General features: G+C 48.4%; 1 protein-coding gene across 1 annotated transcript; it reads right to left on the bottom strand.

Moving 5' to 3' along the window:
- Positions 1 to 413: 413 nt before the first annotated feature.
- On the bottom strand, positions 414 to 1,919 carry LOC125943533 (tigger transposable element-derived protein 4-like). The gene has a single exon (XM_049662893.1). The coding sequence runs from the start codon at positions 1,917 to 1,919 to the stop codon at positions 414 to 416; it is 1,506 nt and encodes a 501-aa protein (XP_049518850.1).
- Between the last annotated feature and the right edge of the window lie 9,699 nt (positions 1,920 to 11,618).

The raw sequence follows: 11,618 nt of genomic DNA, 5'->3' as shown, positions 1-11,618 counted from the left end.
CCGTATTTAATTACGCTGTTTTCAGAAATGTACCCTTGCAAGGAGGTATACTGCAATCGAGATTCAAGGTATCTTTGCATACGTTCTAATGCTATGCCTCGAACGCCATATACTTGGAGTTTCTCTACTCATATGTTATGTTTTATGCAATCAAAAACCTTGCTAAAGCATCAGAATATAACATTGGTAAACTTTTTTTTCTTCGACACTATTTATAATTGTATCTCTCGTTCTTAATAACGCCATTTCGGTTGATCTATTCTTCTCTTCTGAAATCCGTATTGTTTATCCGAGATAACACCTTTATCCATAAAAAAACTATTTAGACGCCTAAATGCTTATATACAGTACACTCCCTTTAAACGAAACTCGACGGGGACAGTGAAATCTGTTTCATTTATTAGAAGTTTCGTTTAAGGGTCACAACCCCCAAAAAAGCTGTGCAAGGTGGCTTGCCTCAGCTTGGTGTGGGACTGCTTCACCAAGTACGCATTCATCTTGTTTAAATTGCACAGATGCTCCAAGCAGCCCTCCTTCTGGAAGTACCGCTGGAGAAGTTCTACTGCCTGGCTTGCCTCTGAAGTCAGTGGGGCACTCTGGTGGTCGTCACTGTCCATCTCCTCCTCACTTTCATCACCTGTGCCTTCTTCGACTTCCTTTAGTATGTCAACTAAAGTATCCTCACGGCAGGTGACCACGTCATCATCAACAGCTTCGTACTCATCCATTGTCCCAGTGCCAGAGCCGCACCTCTGGGCCACCAAATCAAAAACAGTGTCTGCTTCAGCATTGTCGGCGTCAGACTCTTCTTGGCTTGCATCCAACCCTTCTTGGCTTGCATCCACTTGCTCAAAGAAGCCCGCGTGACCAAAGCATCGCCGAATGGTTGTAGATGCAACCTCGTCCCATGACTGGGCCAAGATGTGGATGGCAGAAAGGAGGTCTACGGTGTACCCTTTGTTGCTCTCCATATACAGCATCATCCTTCTAAGGATGTGGCGACGGTAAAACACTTTTAAATTTCGAATAACGCCTTGGTCCATTGGCTGGAGCACGGCTGTCACATTGGCAGGGAGGAACTCCAGCCGAATAGAGTTCAGGTCTCGCACTTCACCATGCGCTGGGCAATTGTCCACAACGAACACAACCTTTCTGCCTTTTTTGGTGAACTCTGCATCTCTCTCCCTCAACCAGGTTTCGAAAATTGCCTGGGTCATCCAAGCCTTGGTATTTGCCTCGTAAAATACCGGGAGTCCTTTCACACCTTTAAAAGCCCGAGGTCTCTTTGCTTTTCCGATGACAAGAAGCTTCAGTTTTTCGGACCCGTCCATATTGGCTCCCACCAGAACAGTAACGCGGTCCTTGCTGTGTTTTCCTCCTGTACACTTCTCACCTTTCAAGCTGAGAGTCTTGTTGGGAAGAAGTTTATAAAAAAGCGCCATTTCGTCCACGTTGAAGATGTCGCTGGGCTTATAAGTTGAGAGGACGTCTTGGAGCTTCTGCTGCTGCCAGTCGGCGCAAACATTCAGATCTACCGCGGCACTCTCACCTGCTATAGTGCGGAAGACGAGGCCATGGCGCTTTTTGAAACGGCTTAACCAGCCGTCACTGAACTTTAAGTCTTCAATCCCGATTTGGAGTGCGATGTCTCTTGCTTTCTCCTCCAAAATAGGCCCGGTCACTGGAAGGTTGGAGCTTCGCGCGCGCTTAAACCACAGGAAAAGTGCTTTCTCGAGGTCCTCGTGGTCGGCCAGACGCATCCTTTTCCTACCGGGAGTGAAAGCGCCGCTGTTGTAAGCCTTTTGAATCTTTTCGCGATCTTTCAAAATCCTCGAAAGGGTGCACTTCGGGATGCCATGCCTTTTCGCGATAGCCGTCTTGGACTCCTGGGCGCGATCGACGTCTTCGAGAACTTTCATTTTGGCGCTTAAAGTCAGTGCATTATGCGGGCGCTCTTTAGCGGTTCCTTCCATAGTGCACGCGGAGAGTCACGCACGTAGTAAGCGGCGCACCAGACCGTCTCGTGCGCACCAACGCTCGATAACACAAAGTGCAAAATGGCGTCAGAATGCAGCTGCCGCGTACCGGATCGGATTGGATTGCATTCTGGACAGCGACGGTAACAAAGTCAGAATGATGGCCGATTTCGGTTTCGTTTATCCGTGTTGCCCACAAAATGGTGTTTCGTTTGTCGAGCGCAACTCAGTACTCATTTTATAGAAAACCAATTACTTTTTTTAAAATTGTTTCGTTTAAGAGACGTTTTCGTTTATGCGAGTTTCGTTTAGCGCGCGTACACTGTATAATACGTTCAGCCACTTGTGGGAAATATAGGCAATACCGATATTGGTCTATAATTATTTAAGTAATTCTGCTTCCCACCCTTAAAGTGGATAATATACTGTTACAAATGTGTTCCAACGGTTCACAGATTATGTGACCAACTGCTTTATTAGGCTGGGCTTTAATGTCATCCTCACCAGCGGCTGATTTGTTACTCAAAGAATTAAGAACGGAAAAAAATTTCTCGCTTTCAGATGTCCGGCGTAAGAAAAATATTCTCCCTGACGCGATGATTATTACAACTTTCAATATTACGTTCAAGGCACAAATAATATGTAGAAGTTGAAGCGCCGGTATTGTAAAAAATTATTATTAAATAAATCAACCGCGTGGTTACCACAGTACGAGTGCTTATCACCATTTACAACAATTTCATGTGGCACACTCGGCGAAGATGACCCTATTAGCTCTCTGCTATCCAGTTCCTTAATGTCTTTGTTCTCGAGGTATTAGCGCAACAATTTTTAAGCTTTTCATGGGATAACACCGACTACAGTATTTACTCCACTGTAATGTGCCTTTCATTTCCCGAAAAAAAAATTCCCATAAGATGACGCGCTTAAATTTTAGTGCGAAACCATAGCTGCAATAGTTTTGAAAAGCAATCGTCATTGGCAAAAAGCGTTTATTTAATCCAAGAAAATTCACAGGGGTGCTATTGTAAACACACTCAAATTCCGTCACGTTGTCGAATTCGCCACTTTCTCCACTCTGATTGGCTCAAAGCGCCAACATGACAAAGCTTGGCAGTGTCGAACGTTAAACTCTAGCTGTAGGAAATGTGGTAGCTTCGTGCCCACTCTACAATGTAATAGAGGCTGCCAGGATTTCCAAAGCGTTTAAGAAATGCCATAGACGTCACCGAAGATGAGATGCTCTGATGCTATGACATCGGTAGGGAGGTGTGGGACAGCGACAGCGGGTGATGCCCGCTCCAAATTGGCTCGAATCCAATCAGTAATTTTTATTCGAGTGAGAACAAACCACTATTACTCTCTTTATCTCGTACAATGAAAAAAGGGTGAGTGGAGCATCGAAGGTATGACATTTATATTTTCTTGAAGTATGAAAACCGAAGTGCGTCTTAGAATCGAGGGCTGCGCCCTTTCCATTTCTCGTCGTGAAAATGGGGTCTGCGTTACAACCGAGACCACATTAGAATTGACTGAATACGGTATTTATATTTTCTATTTACGAACCATTTACCTTAGGCTTACCTTAGCTTTTATTTCTGGAATGTTGCCATTTATCAGGCTCGGGGGAGGTCCGGGTACTCCAAGCCTTTTAAACAACGAAAACCGCCTTTTGCGTGACCTGAAACAAAATGTATTGTAGTAACAGTGTAAAACAGAGTTATCAGCTCAGATGAACGATCGAACATAGAAGCATGTCTTTTGAGTGGAGTATAAGAAGGCATGTGCCACAGAAAAACGCACATGTACACAGTACACAGCGCCAGCTAACTAAGACGTAACACGCTGTGGTTGAAAAGTGCTTAACTTACAAAAAAAAAAACTTGGATGAGAAAAATTACCAGTCTTCTGCCTGCTGGAAGGCTTCAATAGCCTGACCAACAGAGAGAGCGAAAGAATGCATAGAAAGGCAGGGAGGTTAACCTGAGGTAATTCCGGTTGGCTACTCTGCACGGGGGGAAGCAGTAGGGGAATAAAAAGAGGAAGAGAGTGGAAAGGTGGAGAGAAAGAGAGACGAGCACAAACAAGCGGCTTACATTATAGAGTGGCAGGGGGCAACGTTCGTAAAGTATATCGTGAAGGCCCGTAGACCGCAGGAACCTTAGTAACGCGAATAGGGCCTTCAGCGCGGATGTTCTTTCGGAACACTGACCTAAAGCTTTTATTTCTGATAGTGGACGATTGTCCAATTGGTCCAGCACTCTGCACAGCACTTGTATCTCGGCACTATAGCACGGGCAGACACAGATAACGTGTGCGAATGCCTCATCGCTGCTGCACATGTTGCACGTGGGGCTGTTGGCCGTTCCCATAAGGAATACATCATCACCATCATCAGCCTTTATTTATGTCCGCTTCAGGGCGTAGGCACCTTTAACATCATGGAATAAGGCCTCAGTGATTCGTTTAAGGTGTATCTGGGGCTGTACATACAAGGTCAATAACGCTATCTGTTGACGAGTGTCCGCATCGAACACGAGCCATTACCTTTGGATAGACGTTGTAAATTCCAAGCGCAAGGAAGGCATATGAGGTCGTAAATGCAACACCTAGCCACAGGCGGTACAGCATGGTCTGTTCACGTCGTGGTAGCCCAGGCGGTAGAATCATCGTACATCCAGAGACAACTAACGCAAACGACACATGCTGAAAGCGTTCGAGTCCCACAGGGGCAAAGTACATTCACGGGACATCAAGCACAGCCCAGCCGCAGCGTCTGTTCACGAAAGTGAAATCAAGACTCATTGACCATTTTCATTTGCAGATCAGGCGGCTTCGTCGGCGTGGCCATTCCCGCTGATGTTGCAATGCCCTGGAAGCCATTGAAAGATCATGTTGTGTCCCTTGTCATGGCTGCGATGATATATCTCTCGTATTTCTGAGGCCAGTAGTTCATACTGGGTCCGTGGCGCATTGGGCTTTGTACGCACTGAAGGGCTGCCATGGAATCACTAAAAACTGTACATTGTGGCGGTGCTTCCTAATTAATGAAATGAAACGCAGCACGGAGTGCCGCAAGTCCTGCGCCCGTCGAGGTGGTAACAAATGAAGTTTTTAACTTGTTTTCTTGAGATTTTGCCGGAATGATGACTGCAGCAACAGAGCTGTTGAGTTTTACCGAACCATCTGTGTAGACATGTTGCCGAAATCTGTGGACTTCGTAAATGTGTACCAAGGTTGCTTGCTTCAAAGCTTGCAGTGGCACTCCAGCTTTCTTCTTGATGCCCGGATTTGCCAATTGTACTTGCGGCCGGTCTAGACATCACAATGGGGCTGGTAATTTATCGTGTGGCAGGCGTGAATTGTGATGCCAAGTAGGACTGATGTCTTACAATACTTTTGGAAAATATTGAATTTAGCCTCCTTGCTGGCAAGAAAGCAAGATGGTATGAGGGAATCTGAGTCAGATGTCGTATTTGTGCTCTCAGGACACCTGTAGCAATGTAGACTGTCAAAGGAGAGTCTCTGGCAATGGTCACTGTCGCAATCAATGACGTAGTTTTTGGGAAACCAAGACAAGTTTTGAGTGCTTTGGCTTGCACACTCTGGAGTCAGCGGATATTTATAGTGCAAGTATTTCCTAGTATTCCTAGAACAGGTAAGCTGTACCGCAGGAAGCCCAAAAATAGTGCTTTATATAGTTGCAACATTCATGGTACTGTTGCGCCCCAGGACTTCCCGCCGAGAAACGCGAGAAGATCCGCAATGGCGGCCAAATGCTTTGCCATGTACGAGACGTGAGGACTCCAAGACAAGTCTCTATCAATGATGATGTTAAGTAATGGGTGCGTGCGTCTGTATGGTACATTTTGGTCATTAATCCGCAAAGCATACGGGGTCATCGCCTTGCGAGTAAGAGCAACAAGTGCACACTTCTCAGGTGAAAGCTCCAGGCCTTGCCTTCTTAGATATGTTGACACGGCGGTTGAAGCCTTCTGAAGTCGTGCGTGGACTTTTACACGTGTGGCTCCTGAAGCCCATATGCAAATGTCGACTGCATACACGGAGAGCTGTGCGCTTTGCGGTAACGAATCGGCGAGACCAACGAGCACCAGGTTGAACAGAGTAAGGCTAAGTACTCTGCCTTGCGGTACACCACCACTGGTATAGCTAGGTGGCATTGGTCCGTCTTCAGTCAAAATAAAGAAACATCTTATTGTCAAATAGCTGCGTATCCATCGAAACACGTGTCCATCAATTCCTACAGCTTGTAAAGCGTCCAGAATTGCATGATGATGTACATTGTCGTAGGCACCTTTAACATCAAAGAATAATGCCTCAGTGATTCGTTTGAGGTGTTTCTGGTGCTGTACATACACTACAAGGTCAATAACGCTATCTGTTGACGAGCGTCCGTCTCGAAAGCCAGCCACTACCTCTGGACAGGCGTTGTAAAATTCCAAGTAGCATTCTAACCATGTGAGGATCATTCTCTCCATTACATGCCGACGCAGCTGGCCAGTGATATTGGACGGTAAGATAACAATTCCAATGGAGATTTGCCGGGCTTAAGAAGGGGAACGAGGTGACTGGATTTCCACGTGGTAGAGACAAAGCCATCACGCCATGATGAGTTGTATATGACAAGAAGTGCATCTCTGTCCATTTGACCAAGGTTTGCAAGCGCAGAGTATGTGATGCCATCGAGTCCTGGTGACGAAGATCGCCTGCACCCAGCGAATGCGGCCTCCAGTTCTTCGATGAAGAAAGGAGCGTCCGTACGAGGATCTCGGGAGCCAGGGGTGACAATGGGAATAGGTGTGCAAGGCTGGAACGTCGGGCCCGCGATCCTTGCGCAGTAATCTTGTGCTCCGTCGACTTCTCGGCGTCCTTGATGGAGGGCTAAAGATTTCACTGCTTGTCACTGCTCCCTCATCTTCAACAAGACCACTCCCGCTTCTGTTCGCGAAGGCGATCGATCGTCACGGTCACGCTGTTTTCGTCATCGGGGACAGCGGCTATCCGACGTTACGGATCCTTCGGACGACACGCGTTCGGCTATAGCGGCTGCCCGTCACCTTCTCGCCCATTCACGCTGTTGTTGTTGCCTCAAAACATGGCTGTTGCTCAAGCCGGCGCTCTTTCCATGCATGTTGTTCTTTTTCAGTACGGACCACGCGCGTCCTGGCCTAAACAAGACCAAAGTACAACTGCTGATAACGCCTCTAGAGCGATGTCGACGTCACAAGAAAACAAAGTGCCGACATTGGTGGGTACAGAATGACGTTTTATTGCGATAGCAATTATATAGCCACTCCAAGCGCATTTTTGCCGTCGCCGTTCTTGTGAGGTTCCGTATTAAGTCCGACGGCCATAAAATCGTCGCCGCATGCCGTACGCTGTGAGTTCAAGTGAAAGCGTACGAGGGTGAGCCGGAAATCGTGGCTCAATGTAAAGCACGCGGGTAGGAAGGAAGGCCGGAAGCGCGCGGTCGTGTTTCCCGCGCGCGAGGCACGGGGGCGAGGCGACGGAGAGGGAGAGGAGGGAGGGGGGGGGGTGCTTTCTTCTCTGTCGGCTGCTGCTCACAGCGCGGCCGTCGTATCTTGAAAGTGATCTGCCATGCGGGCGAAGTGCGCGCCCGCCCGGGCCTCATCTTCAAAGCGATCTGCGATGGGGACAAAGTACATGCGCCGAGTGCCGGTAGCTTCGTATGCGATCTGCTTTCGACGTTTAGTTCGCGTTGAAGTGAGACGAGAGGCAGCGCGAAAGTCAATTTCCCGCTACTGCTGGCGCACTTTCTGACTCCGGCGTTTTCACAGCGAGTTTCCGCGGTGATCGAGAGAGATGTGTTCGTGTTTACCAGAGCGTGCGTGACACCTTGCTTGTCTACTAATTAAGCGAATGTTTACAACTTTATACGGCCAATTAAACTACTATCCTTGCTTCGTGTAGCTCGCAACTAATTTGCTATCGCGATCGATGAAAAATGTCGCCGTTTCGGCGAAACGGCGACATTTTTCATTATTCCGCCATCCACTCCGGAACCACGGAGCACCGCCGGCTCGCAGCAGGCTATTGTGAATACAATTTTGTCGACGCGACTTTTTAACGCGATAGCGTGCGATGTCGGCGTCCGTGTCCAATATTTTGGTTAAAGAAAATTGAATTTCTCACAGTGAAATCCGTCAGAAAAACAGTAAAGTACGACTTAACCACAACCTACAGACATGATGGCGTTGGATTGTAATTTGAATGTACGAGAAAACATAATTCTGTTACTAGGAAACTCAAACACAAACCCCTTTTCCAGCATTTCTACCAGACCTACAGCTGCGCGCTCGGGTAGTTTACTTGCGAAAATGATATCCAGATGGCGCTCGCATCCTCGGCAGATCAAATTGGGAATTCGCCTGCCTAATGCGTTTTGGACACGCGCGCGCGTCGGGGCAATAGCAAACAAATAATAAAAAAATTAAAAAAGGTGCTAGGGCCTTCACATTTTAATATAACACGACTTATATTGCCCCTGGAAAAAACGTCTTCCCAGCAATGCATTTCTGTTTAAAAGTGAAGCCGACTTGAAGGGGATCGGTGTTAGCTTGGTCTTTGTAAGCTGGTTTTCCCACGTTCTGTGCTGCAGTGGAAAAGCCAGCTTACAACGGGGCCCGATAATGGGCTCGAACGGGACCCGATAACGCTATTGCGTTCCACTCCTAAAGCGAAGCTTAAGCGTCCTCCAATTTTTTTCTACATACCCTGTCGGCACACGCACTTTTGGTCAGGACCTAGTCATATACAGCTTCGCTGTAAAAAAGTATTTGGTAATTTCGCAGTGTGTGCACACTTAGGAAAATTACTAGAGGGTGGATGGCATGTCGAAACACTGTTTTTGCACCCTGACACACTGAAAATATCCAAAAATGGTGCGTTCGCTGACAGAACGCCTTAGTGCACCCTTCAATTAATTTTGAAGTGCTGAAAGGTTGTTTTGTGCGAAACATACACCTTCCAGAATTTAAGTGTGCTCGGGCCATTGCATATTCGAAGCAAGTAAAAACCCATCGGCGTCTACTTAGTCATTCATTTAAAAATCATTGTTAGAGCACGTCACATGGTAACGGTAGGTTATGTATATCAACCTACTACACTTATGTATGTACATGAGCTGTAGTAGGTGTCCCCGGTGGTGATGTGCAGAGACACAGCTCTTTCGTTAATTTCCTACCGTGCTTTTCACTTTTAACAGGGAAGCTGTTTAAGCTTGAGGTAGTCCGGTGGTGTACGCCCGAAATATGGGCCGATCCTCGAGGAAGTGCAGAAAGGGTCCAAGCGCAATGGCACATACTTCTGTGAACATGCGAAGCTGTGTAAGCTCGAGGATGGTCCGTCGGGTGTACGCCACAAAACCTCTGCCTGGCGATGACGCCACCATGCGTTGCCTAGCAACGCTTCGCCCAAGCTGCGCCGACCGCACCAAGCCTCGCCACAGCTGCGTGAGCCGTGATCTCATCGCGCGCGCCGCATCACTTCGCCTTAGTTTGCCGAGTCATGACGTTACCGAGCCGTGCGAAGTGGTTACCGCGGCTGCGCAGAGGCGGTGCTAAACCGTGAGTCACTTCGCCGACCCACGGGATATATAGCTCCGCGTCTCCGCCGGCGACACAAAAGCCCCGCTGTCTCCGCGCCGAGCACATCGCCGCGAAGATGGGGCGGCCGAAGAAGAGCGTCACTCCCGAAGAAGAGGAAGCACGGCGCGAACGCCGCCGCACCACTACTCGAGAGTGAGTGAGACGACTTCCGTCTGATCCCGAGTATCGCGCCGCCGAAGTGGCGGCGAAACGTCGGCGATTTGCAAAAGACCAGGAGTTACGAACCCGCGAAACCGAGGAAAAGAGTTTGAGCGTTCAGAAGTGTCAAAATACTTTAATGACTGAGTGTTCGTTGCTCCTTGGGCTGTCGATGATTCCAGGGTGATCTTGAGCGAAGCGTGGCCGAGTCTAGAAGCATAATCTCGCAAAAACTTGGCCGAACTGAGATAAAGCTAGGTGGGGTCAGTAGCTTCGCTGTTTGCCCAGTCTTCGCACCACTAGCGAAGTTGCCCCTAATTTTCTTTTACCACTGGCGCTGTTTAAGTTGTTTCACCTCGGTGATGTTTTACAGATCAGGGGCTGCCAATCGTCCGCGAATCATAGTGCGTCAGCCAATCATAGTTGTCGTGGAAGATGTTCTTTCGGGTGTAGCACCGGGGCCAGAGCAAAAAATGTCACAGTTCCGCTCTAAGGGCGAAGCAATCAATGCGATAGCAACACAGCAATGTCATACGAAGTAAGGTGAGCGGCTTTGGTAGCAATATGAATTGTAGTAAACATGAACTGATTAAGTAAGCAGGTGTGCTGCGGCGTAAGTAGACCGACATGAAGAGAGACTCGATGACCACGAGAAGGCGCGTGTGCAACGGTGGTGTTGATGAGAAGCGCTTCCCGTGGGCAGCGCGTGCGAAGGGACACACCTGTAGTGCTGCACTGCCGATCCGGGCAGCATTGCATGTGTAGCGTGCGTTGGAAAATGTGGCCCGACTATTACTAACTGAATGAACAAGCGTGGTGTGAGCGCGCACAAACAAACATGAATAGATCACACTGAATGACTGCAGACAATGACAGTCAAAACGCTGGCAGCGAGCCCATACGCCGCAGCGGGCGAAGGTACGTGCGGTCTATCGCTTCAACGGAAACTGAGAGGCGAATGCACGGCGCATAAAGGTCAGAGCCGTGTGGAGATAAGAGACGGTGCGGACGAGCGACGAGCGCGGTTGTTGGCAGAGTGGAAGTGCGCCCCCCCCCCCGCGCTCCCTCCGGCGCTGGCTTCCCGCTTCCTTGCTTGCGCGCGGGTGATTAAGTGCGTTCGCTCTCCGTGATAGCGCGCGTCCCCGCACGCTTCCGCTCGGGCATACGGCGCGCGGTGAAGATTTTATCTATAGGGAACCTCACGGCGACGGCGGCGACGGCAGAAATCCAGTTGAAGTGTCCATATAATTGCTATCGCAATAAGATATGCACAGAAGGACGTGCGTTGTTTGATCCAGTATCCGTTGGAATAAACATATGCATGTTTATGGTGGAGCAGTCTATTAACGATAAGAACACCACATTCATTGTGGAGTTGGCGTGCCCAGATTGTAAATTGGAAAGACACAACTACACTGTACTCTTCGCGCCTTCCAGCCTTTTATATTTTACAGCCAACTCCGTTTGAACAGTTTTGCCTTAGTATTGGTTTATTGAAATTGATGTACTGATAAGTGTAGCGTCAGACTAATAGAACAGGTATACTGCACTCTTAGCGTGCTGCATTATCCCGCTTGGTTGTGTCAGCGGAGTGGTGGAGATGTGACGCTTTCTTCTGGAAGTCTGTAGGTCCACATTTGAAATCAAGGATGAATGGCGTTTTTTTTATAGTGATAGCAATTATATGGACACTTCAGCCGCATTTCTGCCGTTGCCGTCGACCTCACCGTGAGGTTCTGTATAAAGTACAAGGGCGATAAAATCGTCGCCGTACACCGTATGTTGTGTGTGGGTGAAAGCGTGTGAGAGTGAGCCGGCGATCGCGTCTAATTCTCGCGCACGGAAGTGGAGGAAG

This window comes from Dermacentor silvarum, chromosome 2 (genome assembly GCF_013339745.2).
Source record: "Dermacentor silvarum isolate Dsil-2018 chromosome 2, BIME_Dsil_1.4, whole genome shotgun sequence".
In the NCBI taxonomy this organism is placed as follows: Eukaryota; Metazoa; Arthropoda; class Arachnida; order Ixodida; family Ixodidae; genus Dermacentor; species Dermacentor silvarum.
Note: the sequence above shows the minus strand (reverse complement) of the source record. Positions and strands in the feature narration are given on the sequence as shown.